At 44.0% G+C, this 17,161-nt stretch overlaps 1 protein-coding gene across 10 annotated transcripts in view; it reads left to right on the top strand.

Annotated features, from left to right (window-relative positions):
- PPIP5K1 (diphosphoinositol pentakisphosphate kinase 1) overlaps nt 1–17,161 on the top strand; it is a 45,020-nt gene that overhangs the window by 12,659 nt on the left and 15,200 nt on the right. For 2 of the 10 annotated variants that reach the window (XM_086710532.1, XM_086710535.1), the window contains 10 exons: nt 1,602–1,743; nt 1,933–2,156; nt 2,464–2,591; nt 2,801–2,915; nt 3,081–3,188; nt 3,836–3,952; nt 4,107–4,271; nt 7,056–7,146; nt 9,972–10,097; nt 16,025–16,162. In XM_086710532.1, coding sequence (XP_086566658.1) covers nt 1,602–1,743; nt 1,933–2,156; nt 2,464–2,591; nt 2,801–2,915; nt 3,081–3,188; nt 3,836–3,952; nt 4,107–4,271; nt 7,056–7,146; nt 9,972–10,097; nt 16,025–16,162 — 1,354 coding nt within the window. Of the gene's footprint in view, nt 1–1,601; nt 1,744–1,932; nt 2,157–2,463; nt 2,592–2,800; nt 2,916–3,080; nt 3,189–3,835; nt 3,953–4,106; nt 4,272–6,282; nt 6,433–7,055; nt 7,147–9,971; nt 10,098–10,808; nt 10,872–14,331; nt 14,515–16,024; nt 16,163–17,161 lie in introns of all 10 variants that reach the window. The other 8 variants (XM_086710525.1, XM_086710526.1, XM_086710529.1 and 5 more) reach the window with 8 other exon arrangements.

Below are 17,161 nucleotides of genomic sequence, written 5' to 3'. Positions count from 1 at the left end.
AGAGAGAGAGTGCACTCAAGCAGGGGAGAGGAGCAAAAGAGAGAGAGAATCTTAAGCAGGCTCCATGCTCAGCACAGAGCCTAATAACATGGGGCTCGATCCCATGACCCTGAGATTATGACCTGAACCAAAATCAAGAATCGGATGCTCAACCGAATGAGCTACCCAGGCACCCCCCGAGCTCTTTTAAAGTATATGTCCAGACTTAATTAGTAAAATGTAACTTTGCTTTTTGGGTTTTTTTTATTTTATTTTATTTTATTTTGGTTAAGCAGTCACAGGGCCAGTACACAGTGTAGATTGTAGGCAAGGAGAAGGTGACAAAGAGTTAATGACCATATTTAATCCACCATAAGAACTGTGGACTTGTACTACTTTTCCCCCATTTTAAAAATGAGAAAACCTAACCTCAGAAAAATTTAAGCAACCTTTCCAAGGTCACCTAATTAGTATTAACCCAAAGAGTCTAACCTGAGAGCCTGGACTGTTCACCACTATAGTGTATTGTTTCACGGTAGTGATCACAGTGTATGCCATTACCCAATGTCATCTTTTTTTCCTGTGTATCTAGACCTTGATTGACTGGTAATCATATGCCAGACAGTGATTTTGTACTATCCTCCCACTGATAGCTCCTCATTTCTGATGGATTTGTTTTTTAAAGAAAGTATATTTTTATAGAAGCTGTAGTACCCCTTGAATCTTTTTTTTAAGATTTTTTTTTTTGAGTTATCTGTACACTCAGCATGGGGTTCAAACTCACAACCTCAAGATCAAGAGTTGACTGCTCTACCGACTGAGCCAGCCAGGTGCCCCCCACTTGAATCATTTTAAAGTGTATAGTTCAGTGTATTAAGTATATTCAGTTAAGTCTATTCACAATATGGTGTAACCATTTCTGATGGGTTCTTCAATGAGCTAAGTAGCTGAGCACATTGGAGAATGGCATTTTTTGTATTTTTCTCTGAGCAGGACTTAATAAGGACAGGACCTTGCTCTCTTATTTTCCAATCAGTGTCAAATTCAAAAGCTAAAGCACTTTTTCTTTCTCTCTTGCTTCTTTTTGCTAGCAAAAATGTGACTTGTGAGGACCTAGGTTGAATATGTGTATTCCACCCATAATCCTCTTTTCACTTCCCCATTCTTCATTGACTGTCACTGTCCTGAAAGCTTGAGCTGGAATCTAGTTCTGAGGCAAGACCTCTGCTGTAGGTTCAAGCTAACATTTTGTTTAGAGGAATAAGATTTTGTTATCTCTGTTACCCACTCATGAAAACCTTGTGTAGGGATTGTGAGGGGTTGGTTTAATCTTTATTCCTCAGTATTTTCCATGTATATTTTAGAACCCCCAATAAAAGAACCTAGGTTTATTTTATTTCCTCTGGATTCTAAGGCTTTTACCCTCAACCCTCCTTAGATGACTGTGTGTTTGAGCAATCCTCTCATCTTGGAACTGGTGGTCTGCCCTGTAGCCCAAGAATCCTCATTAGAGTGAGCCTGCAAACAGATCTTACTGACAGACAGTTTCTGTAATAGGCTCACAGGATTCTGCACAATCAGCACAGAGCCTATTTTGCTTTTCATCTCTCTGTTGCTCATAGCTCGCTCCCACTGGAAGCACTTCCCTCCTCAACTCCATGGCTATCATCCAGAATCCTGTAAAGGTCTGTGATCAGGTATTTGCCCTGATTGAAAACCTCACTCATCAGATCCGGGAAAGGATGCAGGACCCCAAGTCTGTAGGTGGGTATGAATAGTACTATCTTCCCTTCAAGGTTTCAGGTATGGATGGGTTACTCAGGCACTCCTGTGCCCTCTTCTAAGTGTCTGAAACAAGGCATCCTCATCTCTCTGATTCTACTGCAGATTTTTTAGGGTCTTTTGTTGAAGGTAAAATCTTTGGTTCTTTCTGACTGTCTGTCTTCCTTCCAGACCTGCAACTCTACCACAGTGAGACTCTAGAGCTCATGCTACAGCGTTGGAGCAAGCTAGAGCGTGACTTTCGACAGAAGAGTGGGCGCTATGATATCAGTAAGATCCCTGACATCTATGACTGTGTCAAGTATGATGTGCAGCACAATGGGAGTCTGGGACTTCAAGGCACAGCAGAGTTACTACGTCTCTCTAAGGCCCTGGCTGATGTGGTCATTCCCCAGGTGTGTCTCATAGCCTGGGGCACTGGGAAAGGAAGGGGAGAAAAGCAGAAAGGAGGGATGGTGTGGGAACCAGGGAAAGAAAACTTAGAGAAAGAATTAGTTGAGTTGCTATATTTGTCAGGGTTCACTCTGGCTCTGAGTAAGTGCAAGAGGCTAACTGAGGAGACACCTGGAGAGGGGGAATGTGGTGGATATGAAAGAAACTCTAGACCTGAGGTGAAGACAAGCATCATCTTGGGCCTGGGAGTATGAGGCAAGAGGGAAACAAGATTCATCGACGTACTCATTCCTGGCCTGTGGCCCCTAGGAATACGGGATCAGTCGGGAGGAGAAACTGGAAATTGCTGTGGGCTTCTGTCTTCCACTGTTGCGGAAGATACTACTTGACCTGCAGAGAACCCACGAGGATGAGTCTGTCAACAAGCTGCATCCCCTGTGAGGGAGGGCTGGGAGGGGTGCTGGATGGAGGGAGGGGCATATCAGGGAGCCCTGGGGGGAATCCAGGCTGGTACAGCTTGGGGAACCAAGAATAGAAGGGATCCTGGGATAGAAAGGAAAGCAGTCTTTGAGTTGGGAGGAAAGAGTTTGTGGAAGGGTGGGAAGAAAATTATCTGACAGTGTGAATGACTTAGCTCTTATCTTAGGTACTCTCGAGGGGTGCTCTCCCCAGGTCGCCATGTTCGAACACGTCTCTATTTCACCAGTGAAAGCCATGTCCATTCCCTACTCAGTGTATTCCGTTATGGGGGACTTCTTGATGTAAGGATCCTCCTTCCTTCAACGTATGAACATTTATTCCAAGCATTCTTTTACTCTCCTCTTCCTGCTTTTTATTACAAGCCTTCTGTATTCTCTTTGTCTCCCTGCCCCTTCCATGACTTCCTGGTCCTTGGTCATTGACTTTCATCTTCTTTTGTTCGGTAGGAGACCCAGGATGCACAATGGCAGCGAGCTTTGGCTTATCTTAGTGCCATTTCAGAGCTCAACTATATGACCCAGATTGTCATCATGCTTTATGAGGACAACACACGGGTGAGGAGCATTACCCAACGGGGGGGGGGGGGGGGGGGAGGGTAAGGAGGGTGCCCCTTCTTTCTCCTCCTTCTCATCTTAGAAACTTTCATATCCTTATAATTTGTAGAATTCAGCTAGGTGTGACACCCAAGGACAGCATGTCACAGAGCATCCAGGAGATTCCTACTGGAACAAAAAAAGTGTTTTGGGATGGTGTTGAGCCAGAGAGATATCAGACAACATAGCTCTGCATTAGGGAGGGTATAGAATTTGGGATGATGTTATAATGAGTCTTTTTCACTCAAACATTATTATACGTTTTTCATCTGGCTTCACAAAGGTATCTTTAACTGTGCTGCTGTATGTACTGTAGCAAAACTGAATTACTGTGAGAGATGGATGGAAAGAGTTGTAGAACTGGAGGCTAGAAAGTTGTGTGGGGTGGTGGATCACAAATGGTAGAAGTGAGGTAATGAGGAACCTTTAACACGAGACTATAGTTAAGGGGAAGCTTACAATAGATCAGCCCCAAAGTGGAGTAAGATACTGGAACCTCATCCCTGGGAGGATATATCCTCTTGAGTTCTTCTCTGTTGTCCCTGCCTGGTCTTCCACCACCATATTCAGCTTTTCCAACTGCCCCTTCATCTGTTGATGCCCCATAGGATCCCTTATCAGAGGAGCGGTTCCATGTGGAGCTACACTTCAGCCCTGGAGTGAAAGGTGTTGAGGAAGAAGGCAACGCCCCAACTGGCTATGGATTCCGTCCAGCTTCTTCTGAGGTGGGTTGGAGTGCTGGGGTTTTAGATTAGAGGATTTAGGAACCAAGTGGTGGGAAACTTGAAAACAGTACAGGGAGGTAAGAGGGTTGGGGGTCTAGGATTAGGAGGCTGGAGGCCATTAACTCCTCTTGAATCTGTGCTTGTTGTTGGGTAGAATGAAGAGATGAAAGCAGACCAAGGCAGCATGGAGAACCTGTGCCCAGGGAAGGCATCGGATGAGCCAGACCGGGCATTGCAGACTTCACCTCAGCCCCCTGAGGGCCCTGGCCTCCCAAGGAGATCACCCCTCATTCGTAACCGAAAAGCCGGCTCCATGGAGGTAATAGGAGGGGCTTGGGAGAAAGAAGTGGTGGAATTGCTCATAGGACAATATCCATGAATCCTCTGAATCCCCTTGGGGGGATTCTTGGCACCTTAAGCAGAGTCCTTCTACCCCTGATGGATATGTTTTATTTAATCTCCGTTTCATAGCTGGTCTCCCAATAAAGCTCCTTTAAGTTGGTTGCTACCTCTGAGATTAAGGAGATATCAGTGAGAGGTGCCGAGAGATAGGATTTTAAGAGATGATAATGAGGAGGAGGCCTTTGGATGAATTTGAAAGGGCTGTTCTTTAAAAGGAAATATAGGGGCGCCTGGGTGGCGCAGTCGGTTAAGCGTCCGACTTCAGCCAGGTCACGATCTTTCGCGATTCTGTGTCTCCCTCTCTCTCTGCCCCTCCCCCGTTCATGCTCTGTCTCTCTCTGTCCCAAAAATAAATAAACGTTGAAAAAAAAATTTTTAAAAAATAAATAAATAAATAAAAGGAAATATAGTAGAAACAACATGAACTCTGGGCTAAACTCCCAGGCTGATATTTGGAAGCTGTGTGACCTTGGACAGGTAACTTCTCCAAGCCTCAAGTTTTTTTTGTCTATGAAACACAAGCAATATCCACCATATAGATGCTCAGTAAACAGTAGCTATAATAATAACAATTGATATTAAAGGCCAGGCTGTCTCCATCTCTTTGTTCCCTTGGGTTAAAAACTGTAGCTCAAACAGGAGCAATTATATAGCGCTCTAATTTCATTCCTTTAGAGTTATCGGTATTCATTCCAGAAAGGAAATAAAGTATGAAGGTCTCTCTGTCTTACCCTCTGTTCTGATGAGGAGATCTATGGACCTGGGCCTGTGTCTGCCTCTAGGCTTGGTTCCAATTCTCTAGCCTAGAGGAAGGAACTGTTGTAAATGTTACGTTGTATCCAGCTAACTGTGCTGGAGTTTTTGTTCCTGGTTTTTTCCTGCAGTCTTTTCCTCTTGGGCCCAATGACACTCTTTTTGACCCCATGATTTATCCCTGTCTCAGTGACTCTGACTGTCTGATTTGGGTCCTGCTTTGACAGACAAATCTGTTCACCTGGCTTTGTACCAGCTCTCTGTCTTAAAGGAACTGATCTTTCATTTTAGGACTAGCTCAGAAGAATTTGCAACTAGCTTACATAGGTTCAGCCAGAGGTTTACAGTTCAGATTTTGGAGAAAGTTGAAAAGATAAACTGCACTCTGTTTTGGGCTTATTTTTTCTTCCTGATTATTTTAAGATAGATTTGATGTTGTGACTACTCAGAGCTTCTTTAAGTGTGGTATGCATCATTTTCCCTTTGATGTATAAGTTAACTTAGTATCCATAATATACTAGTACCCTGCAGACTCATGTGACTAGATCAAATAGACAGAATGATGTATAATCTTCCATCAATAAAATGCTTTTCCACATCTGAATGTCTTCCCCATTCACATCGTCTGCCAGTCTCTCTGGCACTGTTGTGCTTAACCCCCACTTTTCTGGTTTAAGCAGTCAAGAGACATGGGCAAAGCAGAGCCCTCTGTGTATCATGTCTCAGACTTGAGGAGTTGGCTTTTTTCTTTCAGGACTATAGGGAAGCTTCCTGTTGTAACCACATTCCTTCCTTTTAGTTCCTAGTGTTACTTATACCATGGCTTATCCAGGATGATGGTAGCCCAAGATATGTTCCTCAGTTTTGCAAGAAAATCGTCTCTTTACTCCTTGGTCACACAGCCTTTTAATATTAATATTTCCTCTCCTTATTCTATAGGTATAGGCATTGGTAGTTTTATCCTTATTGACTACAACCCTTCCCCCATCCCTTCTTCTGCTCTTGTCATCTCATATTTTTGGACAGTTTTAGAATATAGATCTGTGACCTTCATAGCAGCTGTGCCCTAGGTAATGATCCTCTCCAGGTCTATAACTAGCTCTGCCTCACTGGGGCTTTTGGGAACCTGGGAGTTAAAGGAGCCGTGACCGGCTTTCCACCCGGTCTGATTGCAGGTCATGAATATGCAGTGCACGGGGAACCTGGACCTGATCCCCTTGCGGGGACGGCGTCGCAGGAGGTCAGGAGACCTCCCCCGGCCTTCCCCAGCCATCAGCCTACAGCCCCGGGCTGTGTCCACCACTCACCTGGCATCCTGCACACAGGTGTCCCTCCCTACTTCATCTTCCTTTCCTGCCTCTATCTTTGCCTTTTGGGACCTAGGGACTCAGAACATTATCTGGGGGTTGGAGGGTGTGTATGTTGCGGTTTGTGTGATTAGGCCCTCGTAGCCTTTTTAGAAATCTGTTTCACATCTCCAGACATGGAGGGGAGGGCCTCTTGGTTCAGATAAGAAACTGAGTGTGGTTGCCATAACCACAGTTGTCCCACGGAAAGAAGAGAGGGTAGCCAGAGTTTACTTCTTATTGTTACTCAGCTATTGTGATTGGCTTTCTGAGTCCCATGGAGGGATAGATAAGATTAAGGAATACTGCTCTGCTGAGAACTGAAAATAGTTGAATAATGATTTCTCAGATTTGGGATAGAAGGGCAATGGGGGCAGGCATCTTGGAAATACAAGTGCCTTCTGGTATGGGATTCCCTGTACAGTTCCCTCTGCGAAGCACATTCTTCATTCCCTTTTCATTCTTCTTCCCCCATAAAAATCTTTTGATTCTTCCAGACTTTCTGACATTGCTTGGCTTTATAGGGGCAGGAATTCAGGACCAGGGTTTTAGACTTCTTGGTTGAGGTGCCAAAATGGTAATACAGAGTCCTATTTCTCCAGGTGCTTTCTGAGACTTCATCCTCGAGGCCTGGTGGCTACCGGCTCTTTTCATCTGCACGGCCACCAACGGAGATGAAGCAGAGTGGCCTAGGTATGGTCTTCCAGCATCTCACCTGTTGTTGTTGGGGAGGTGTGTCTGTCTGTTCCTCAGGGTTTTATTGTGGGAAACCTTAGTCATGGGTGTTGGGGTCATTTCAGTCTGTGGAATTGTCGGTGGGGCTAGGGAGGATGAATTGGGAGAAGCCATGTTTAGGTGTGAACTTTGAACCCAGATGATTGTTTCCATTCCAGGAAAGTGTTTCTCTTTTGTTTTTTTATACCAACTCCCATTTCTCTGGCTGAAGGACTTTTTTCTGGCTTCCCCTCTCATTCCTTATCTGTCCTCCCAGTCTAGCCCCAACCTTAAGGGGCCATGGAGACTCTGATACTTCAGAGTTACCAGAGACAAAACTATAAATAGATGTACTTGTGACCTCCTCATAAGTGTCATATTCCTCATTTGGACAACTTGTGCCATGTCTTCCTCTGAGATCTATGTGTATTGTATCCCTGCTCAGGCCCCTCCTACCTCCATGGCTCTTTCATCCTCTCCTAATCCTGTAATTTTTTTTCCTTCCTTCCTGAAAATTGAGGGACAAATCTGAGACTGGTGTAGTGGCAGAGGCTTCTCTCAGGACTTTGAGGGAATGTCTCTTGATTTTTTTGATTCCTGGAGAGGGGTGGAGAACATCATTCAACCTTTCCTAAGAACACAGACTGCAGGAAGGACCAAGCCTCAGAGGGTATTGTATTCTTTGGGAGCGGGGAGTGGTCCTTGGGAGGGGCTATCTTTGAATACAGTGTCTTGTGAGCCAGTAAGTAAACTGGCAGTTAGAGACAATTGTGTGGCGTCTGGACTTGGTTCTCGGGCTCTTTCTATCTTGTCCTATTATTCACTCCATTTAGCTCCTTTCATTTTTCTGTTAATTTTGTCCTTGGCAATTTCTTGGCCTAAACATAATCAGCATTTGGACCAGCAAGGGGGAGAAAGGTTTTGGTAACTTTCCTGGCTAGTTTTATGGAAGTAGGTTGCCTTCTAGATTCCTGAGATGAGGTAGATGGTTTGGGGCCTGGAAAATAAATGGCAAATTGATGGATCTGTGACACAGACTTCTCTTCCTAGAAGTTTCAGTAATGAATAGGTTTCAAGTAGGCTGAAAATGAGGAGGATAGGTGTGTCAGGCCCAGTTGAGTAGGAGTGCTGTCAAGAACAAAGGTGGTGGTAACCTAGACACTACCCTCTGAGATGATCCAAGGACTGGACAGGGCAAGATTGGCAGGACGGCACCAGAAAATTATTAGGGGAGGAAGTAAATATAGAACAAAGCTCGGGTGGTCTGGGATAAAGTCTGCTAGTTTCAGCTTCTGTGAAGAAAAGTAGACATACTTAACAAACTTTATTTGAGCCCCATTCTAGAGCCTGTTTACACATGAAAAGTAGGAGAAGGTGCTGCATAGAGCAGCAATCTTGAATTCCAGGACAGAGATTATTAGCCGTCTAAGCTTCTTGATTTTTATGGTAGCTTTGAAATGCTGGGACCCCTGAAACCATGACACCTTCTTTGTGGGCTCAAAGGAAGCTGACCTCCTTTCCATTCTATCCATCTCTGCTATATTAAGTTCCCAAGCCAAAGCCAAGGCCTTGGCTAAGATGGATTTGGAAGGAGAGATGCAACTCCTGAAACTTAGGTGTCAATCTTGTCTCTTTCCTCCCACTCTGTCCTTGTGAGCTACAGTAGGAGAGGGGACTTTGGAGTCTCAACCCTACTCTCAATAATATCTGGAACATTGACTGGTTTATTTGCTTCAGAGATTTTTTAAGTTTTATTTACTCCTCTGGCAGTAGAGTTCCTTTGCTTTCTTTGAACTTATGTGTGTAGGCATCTGGCTTTGAGATAGGGCTTATGAGATAATAAATGTTTGAGAGCAGAAAAACATGGCTTTTTCGTTGTTTCGTGTTTATCAGGTCCTCGTTCTTAATAGGGTCCTCAGCACACAGTAGGCATGTTCTGCATGCAGTCACCTGACTCTTCACATGCCTTTAATTTGTGTCCATCTTCACTTCAGAAACAATGCTCTGTTTCTTCTTGATGAAAAAAATAATTATGTCTTTTCTAACTGAACACAACTGATCTTCAGAATCAGGAGACCTGGACTCTAGTCTAGCTTAGCTCCTAACAAACTATATGACCTTGAGTAAATGAGATCCCTTTTGACTCTCAGTTTCTTCACCTCTAACATGAAGAGATTGTACTGGATAATCTTTAAGTCCCTTCCAGCTTTAAAAATTCAGTGAGTCTCGTACTTCTTTTCTTGGGAAACGAAAAAAAGGCCTGAAGAGAGATAGAAGGAAGGGAATGTTGGATGAAAAACTTAGGAGGGATTGAAACTTACATGAACTTGAAATTTGGGCTGAGTGCTCAAAACCTAGTCTCTAGTTTCAATCAAAGTTCTTTCCTTGTAAGTCTATAAAGTATTATATTTCTCAATTCTTCAAACTCTATATCCAGGGTAAGGAGCACTGAATTAAATCTAGGGAGATCTAGAGAGATCTACCTATTCTTTTAGCATTCCTAAGAGGCACCTGGAAAACAGTCTATGCCTTTCAGTAGCTTTGAGTCCCCTAATATGACTAACATTGTATTTGTAGAGGCCTCTTGTATCTAGTATATAGATCTTTGGCAGAATCCCTACCTTGCTTGCCCGGTGCGACTATGGACAATAGTGAAATCTGTTTGTGGTTATGAGAAGTGGCCACATGGTGGTGGCTCTGAGTAGCTATATGTATGTGTCTTGATGTTGTCATGTGAAGTTATGTGTACTTCTGTGTGGTAATTGCAGCTTTGTGTGGCTACTAATGCACTCCCGGCCTTGCAGGCTCACAGTGCACAGGGCTGTTCAGCACCACAGTGCTGGGTGGCTCCTCCAGCGCTCCGAATCTTCAGGACTACGCCCGCAGCCATGGCAAAAAGCTACCACCTGCCAGTCTCAAGCACCGAGATGGTATGTGGGTGGGTTTGGGGGGCAACTCTTTTTTTCACTTGTCCCCCAGCGCAGACACAGCTCAAGAACTATTCATACTTAAAGTGGCACTGACTCTGGCCTTATAGCAAATTTTCTTCATCAATTATAGAGGGGAGAAGGAACCAAGACCCCATGCACCCCTCCATTTGCATTCCCTCTCACCATACAAATACTACTTATTTATGCTTATCCCTTCATAATCTCCCACGTACAGCCCTGCTACATCAATTTATTTCACCTTTATATTCTTTCCTGGATTCTGGCCTATAGGAGCAAGGACCAAGGAGGATGATCCGTGGTCAGGAAGAATGCAGTGGAATCTTAATTAAAATCTAGGAAATCAGGGATGGGGAAGTTGCTCAGTCAAGGCAGGAAAGATGATATGGAAAGAGATTGGGGGAAGGGAGGAAAGTTTTTACACAGATTTTATTTCCAAATGACCAGAAAGAGAATGCTGTGGTGAAATTAGGGTTGTTTGTGGGGTCGTACTGTGGTAGAAATGACACACAGATTCCTACAAGGAGATTATACCAAAGGAGAAGATCAAAAGGTAGTAGTCAGGAATCTAGGGGGTGGGGTGGGAACAGATCATATACTAACTGTAAAGAACAGAGTATATTGTGGGCAAATTCCAGAGCAGAGGGTGGGGGCAGGGGTGGGTATAATCCCCATGATGTCTTTTCTCCCCAGAGCTCTTGTTTGTCCCGGCCGTAAAACGATTTTCTGTGTCGTTTGCAAAGCATCCGACTAACGGTACGTTTGCTTCTGACTCAATGTCATTCCCCCTCATCATGTCACCTCCAGACACTTAACCTCTGAGTTCTGACACTGACTCTGCCTCTGTCTTCCACTGTGTTGACAACCTGGTGTCTCTGAACCACCCACCAGTGTCCCTCTTGGGACATACTCCTTGTTGTGACAAACTTTACTCTTGGCTGCAGCCTGGCTGCTCTATCTGTGTGGCAACTCAGGGATTTACATCCATGGTCATCATCATCACTGTTCTGTCACTTTTTTCAGCATCATCACCAAAACATTAATTAAACCTCTCCCTTTCCCATCACATGACTGCTGGGCTTTGTACAAACATGACAATGGTTCTCCTTCTTAGGAAGAGAATAGTATTTCCTGTATTATCCCCATGTCTTTTTTTTCCCCCTACTCCTCAGCGTATAAGTTTGGTCTTCCTGTTTTTTTCTCCAACTCTTTGTTGGAGTGAATGACTAATTTGTTTCTCTTTTGGAGCAATGCTGCTGCAGTTCCCAGCTCCCAAGCATACCCATAAGGTCTTGAGTTTACAGTTTTCCATCACCATATTCCTATCTCCTATCATTGTGTGTACTTTATGTGGCTCTTGTGCTCCTGACATTTGCTTTATGTTACTACTAACCTAGGGCGTTGGCCTAGAAAACAGGAGCCCAGACCGATTTGGGATAAAGAGAGAAAGAAAGGAGTAGGAGGTAGTAGGTAAAGGAAAAGGGATTGTACTTTGGGTTATATAACACGAGTTACTACACAGTTTCCCTTTAGCCCCAGCCTAAGACACTGCTATCTCAGATAAGCTTGAAGTGAAGGTTGAGATGTCACCTGGGAATTCTGGGGGACTTAGGAAGGAATAATACTTCAAGAATATTGAAGAACTGGTCTGGTCATACTAAGGTGGGAGAGTTTAGAGATCTGTGTAAACCAAAAATTGAAGAGCTGTGGTCTCTTTGTAGGGCATGGCAGGAAAACCCAGGACTTACTCCCTGTTTTATCCTTCATATTCCTCGTTTCTCTCTGCCTTGTACCTTGTTTTCAAGGTAAATCCGGTTTCTTTATATATGATTTTCTTCTGTCCGAGAACTAAGACTCTGCAAAGGAGGCAAAATTAGCCTGGCTTCCTGGCTGGAAAAACCTCCATAGCCAGTCGCAGCTGCTAGATTTTAGCCCAGTCAGGCCATACTTCTCCACTAGGCACTGCTGAAATCTCCCTAGGTTGACTAGCCTATACTTGCTCGGTTTATAACCCTACCCCCACCCTGGCTCCCATTTGTGCCTGTGACAGGAGCTCCCCTTTTAGAGTGGCATCACTGTGCCTTCACATTTAGCTCCAAATTCTTCTGGCCTTCATGTGTCACAATCATCTCCAGAGTAGAACCTCATGCACCAACCCAACCCCACAACTTGGGACTTGGACTTATGAGATGTGTTACTTAGAGTATAGAATATAGTACCAGGAAATTGGGCCCCTGAAATTAGAGCTAAATCACTGATTTAGCCTAGTTCTTAGGCTTTATGAGAAAAGATCCAAATTAATAAAACAGATCCTCAAACCTATATATCTCTAGTTCCCTGAAGCCTTCGTTAGCAGCCTCACCAGTTGAAGAAGAGAAGAATTAATTCTCCTGAAGGAAGAGCAGAAGAAAGACCTGGACAATTCAGATATGGTGCAGGAGAGAAAATTCAGGATCTCCTTTGACACCCTGCACACTTCCTCAGAGACCTTCTGGCCCTCTTCTTGTACTTGAGTTTGGAGGCTAAAGTGCCTCAGATACCAGAATCTGGGATCTACCTGTTGGAGAAATTTGGAGCTATTACATCTCTTGCTGAAGATTATTTAGATTTAAGTTGTCCCTCTGGACAACATGAGGGCTCTACCCCATGGTCAAATCTTGCATCACTGACCCAGCAATTACAGAGTGGATGCTCTGACTACAATTGTTTATGCAGATTAGTCACAACAATATGCCAACCTACTGTCCCATCATCACCATTTCCTTGCCATGAGGTCTGTCTTTGAAATAGCAGCTGGAAAACCTGACCTAGCTTTGGCAAGGAGGCAAGGCAGTATCTCACTTTAGCAGGAGAACATCTGTCAGCCTATCCCTGCCTCTGTTCCTGATATGCTTCTGTCACATCCTCTGACTACGTTGAGTATACAAGTATGGCCCATTACTAAACTGCATGCTGAACTCACTAAAGTAAACTAATATAGTGGGAAAGAGACTAGTTTACCCTTATCCAGAACGTTAGAGTGTACCCATTGGATTTACCAAGCCCATTTCTTGTAGGATACACTTAGTGCCTGGATAGAGCTGAAACCTCTCCTGACATCCATAATAACATCCCTGGAAACCATAGTCTCATAAGATCACTCTGTGGAACCACTTCTGGTCTGGGAGTTCTTTAGCTACCCTAACATAACTTGTCTATACCATCAGGTCTTAAGACAGCATACCTTTCTCCTAGGATCCTTTCCTTATTGCTCCTCCTATGCCCCTTTCCACATGCCTTTCACTGCCTTCAACCTTTTGCATTTGAATTGCGTATATCTACAAAGTTTGCCACGCAGCTAAAATTGTAAGTGGTTCAGGATTGAAGCTTTTCCACTCACCAGCTGACCAAAGTTAGACAGCAGTGGGAAGAAAATATAAAATTATCTAACTTTTTTTTGGCTTATGTAATAGATACAGTGTCTCCTGAATCCTGAGATTTATGCAATTATTTCTTAAATATCTGCATATTTGGGTAAGAGTAAAGGCTGATTAGTCAATATCATCATTTTCACTTACGGATTCCGTTTTTTACATACTCTGTTTAAAAGGACCTCTATACCTGGTGTTCTGCCAATCTCCTTAGCCACCTATCTAATACCTTCCCTGTTTGTGGCTATTTTAGAGTCTTGTCCAGAGGCCTGGCCTGAGCCTTTTTAGCTTCAAACTCTATCTTGATTCCCTCTACCATTTTTGATACTCTTCTCTAAGTGACTTTGAATCTTTGCATCTCTATCAACTTTATAAATACATTTGTCTGTGAAGCAGTACCTAAGTAAGGATGTTCAGGGATCATCTGTTCAGGGATGACCAGGGACACTGGAGCTCTAATCAAGACTTCCAGCCACAAAACTGCCAGCTTACCCCCATCTAGAATGATGTGACTGCTCTCTGTAAGCACTGACTTAATTTATCCTCAGTGAGAGAGGGGAGGGCCTTGCTGTATGATAAGGTTTCACTAGCCCCTTCTTTTAGATTCCATGTGATGCCGACTCTTCTTCCCTGCAAGAGATACCCAGTGGTTCTGACCATCTCTCCTTCTCTCTTAGCTCACCTTGGAGTTGAGTGGTCCCACTTCCTAGTAATGCTTGTGCCATTCAGTGCCCCCCTCATTGTCTCTCCCTCTTCTCTTTCTTTATCTTTGTGCTTCCTGCCGTGGTCCCCCCCATCCCCTCCAGAGCTGCTGGATGACCAGCACCCTGTGGTCCGGTTGCTGCGCAGTTTTTCCTCTGACTGTCCAGGGGGCCGGCCAGTCTCCTTGGATGCCACGCTGGCGCATCACCTGCACCAGTGCTCCTACCACCTGCGCCTCTTCCGGAACTGGCTGCGCTCAGGCCAGGATGACCCCGAGTGCCTCTACGGTACCCCCTGCCACCAAGCTGGCTGCTGCCATTACCCTGGCTGGGACTGACTGCTTTGCTTATTGCACTTCTGGCAGGAGAGTCCACCTATTCCTTTCTCCTGTTTACCCTAAGGTTATGTGACTTGCATTTAGTTGCTTGGATGGGATTGGGGCCAGACTGCCTGGTAGCTGTAGCATTGGCTGCTCATCCCCTTCCTGTTCTCCTTTCTCACTGCCTCCTAATGTTACCCATTCCCAGCTCTATTCAGTATAGGAATAGTCTCTTGCCCTGGAATCTGCTCTTGTGTCTATAACCCTCAGCTACCACCATCTTCAAATCTAAATATTTTTCTAGCCCCTCTGAGGAGCTAAAGACTATATACTTCTATGCTCCTGCCACTACAGTACAGGGGAAAATTGAGGCACAAATGTCTTAATCGAATCTTTGAAGCACACAAGGGCCAGAGCTTAGAAGATGGTCAGGTGTAATCTTTTTGAGTTACAGATTAGTCATGACTAATACAGTTAGTCATTAGGGAACAAGAGGCTATGTCTTACATAGGTATTGTTGTTGTGCCTACTCTTAGTTTCTTTAAGGAATTGTAAAGAGACATAGGAAAGATTGGGGGCTGAAAAAAGTACTTGGGATGTGTGTTCTTGATCCTCTAATGGGGACTTTTTTTTTTTTTCATCAAGAGGCCCTGGGATTAAGGTTCCAAATTTAGGTTTACACTTCACCCAACCCAGACTGGAAACTTACCTTGGAATTGTTGGGTTCAGCACAGAGAATCAGTATTTATTCTTTTTCCTAGGGGTTTGCCTCATTTTCCTGATGGACTAGAGAAATTCTAGCAAGTCTTCTGGGGTTTTCCAGTGAGAGCAGAAGGGAGAAGCTTTGATGTGATGGAAATGACCAAGAAAGAACTTCCATCCCCCAGCCTGTTCATGCATGTGGTTTTCCTGGGCTGAGCTTCATGTGTATTGCATGCACTCCAGCTTGCTTCCAGACTAGCTTTCAGCTAGTCTTTCTACCCATATCCTAAATCTGCATGAACCCCTCCTCAGATTCCATGCCCTCCTCTTTAATCCAGTTCTCTTTACATGATCCCTGAAACCTGCTATTTCTTCCCAGCTCCATGACCTCCCTACCTCATTTAGACCTACAATTTCACCATTACCTCTGGACTTTTGTTTTATTCCCCTAGAAAGAGCAGGAGCAATGTAGGTACTTACCCTATTGGAATTCTGTTGATTTTTCCATGGGTCATTGCAGGCTCTCCATAGGTAGGATCAGAGATGATTCGATTCACTTGGAGGTCTTAGCAGGTAGACTTTTTAGGAAATCTGGAAGTGAGAAACAGACTCCTTTATGGGCTCTAAAGAGTTCCCACTCTTGAGAATCTTGGATACCCCATCTCCAAAAGCCACGGACTCTCCTGATGGCTCTCAGGGACTCTCCATGCTTCCTTGGACAATTGGGGTATATCTGGCAGGAATAACATTGACTTTGCCCATCTCTTTTCTAACAGGATTTGAAGGGTGTTCCATGGTGCCTACCATATACCCTCTGGAAACACTGCATAATGCCCTTTCCCTGCGTCAAGTGAGTGAATTCCTGAGTAGCGTCTGCCAGCGCCACACTGATGCCCAAGCACAGGCATCTGCAGGTATGGAGAATACTCTTATCTTGTACGTCTGTCTCTGTCTCTGCCCCTGTGCTTCCTAGAACATGAATAATAAATTAAAAATATAGGCACTCTAAAAAGACACAAAAGTAGACTTGAAAAATTGTTTAATTGCATAGGCCAATTCAACATCATAACTTCCCAAGTTAATTTATAAATTTAACATAATTCCAATAAAAATGCTGCTGTTTTTCTAAAGTCAGACAAATTGATTCTGAAGTTGTCATTGAAAAATAAGCAAGAGGGGCGCCTGGGTGGCGCAGTCGGTTAAGCGTCCGACTTCAGCCAGGTCACGATCTCGCGGTCCGTGAGTTCGAGCCCCGCGTCGGGCTCTGGGCTGATGGCTCGGAGCCTGGAGCCTGTTTCCGATTCTGTGTCTCCCTCTCTCTCTGCCCCTCCCCCGTTCATGCTCTGTCTCTCTCTGTCCCAAAAATAAATAAACGTTGAAAAAAAAAAATTAAAAAAAAAAAAAAAAAAGAAAAATAAGCAAGAGTAGCCAAAGAAAACCTCGAAAAGAAGAGTAGTGAAAAGTTACTAGCCCTATCAGATCTCACAACATTCTATAAAACTTCTATTATGAAAACACTGTTGTATTGTACGTGAATGGACAGAGAGACCAATCAACAGAATAGAAAATATACAAACAGATGAAGTTAGTATTTCAAAATACTGGGGAAAAGATAGACATTTTAATAAATGAAGTCGGCACAACTCAGTAGTCATTTGACAAAAATTAAAATTGAATCCATACTTCATGCTGTATATGTACTCCTGGTTCAGAAATCTAAATGTAAAAATTAATTAATAGGTTGTTCCGAGGGCTTGTCTTTTCATAGAAGCACCAAAAAATCAAGCAAAAACTATCAGAATCAGCTTTGTCAGAACTCTGGAAAATAATCAAAAGTTTGCAGCAACCAGGAAAATGGTCAATTGAGAAAGAGGCAACCTAAGAATGGGAGAAAGCTTCCCATCATTTTACTG

Source organism: Puma concolor, chromosome B3 (assembly GCF_028749965.1).
Source record: "Puma concolor isolate L17-30 chromosome B3, mPumCon1.1.hap2, whole genome shotgun sequence".
NCBI lineage: Eukaryota > Metazoa > Chordata > Mammalia > Carnivora > Felidae > Puma > Puma concolor.
The sequence above is the reverse complement of the archived record's forward strand: the minus strand, read 5'-3'. Positions and strand labels throughout refer to the sequence as shown.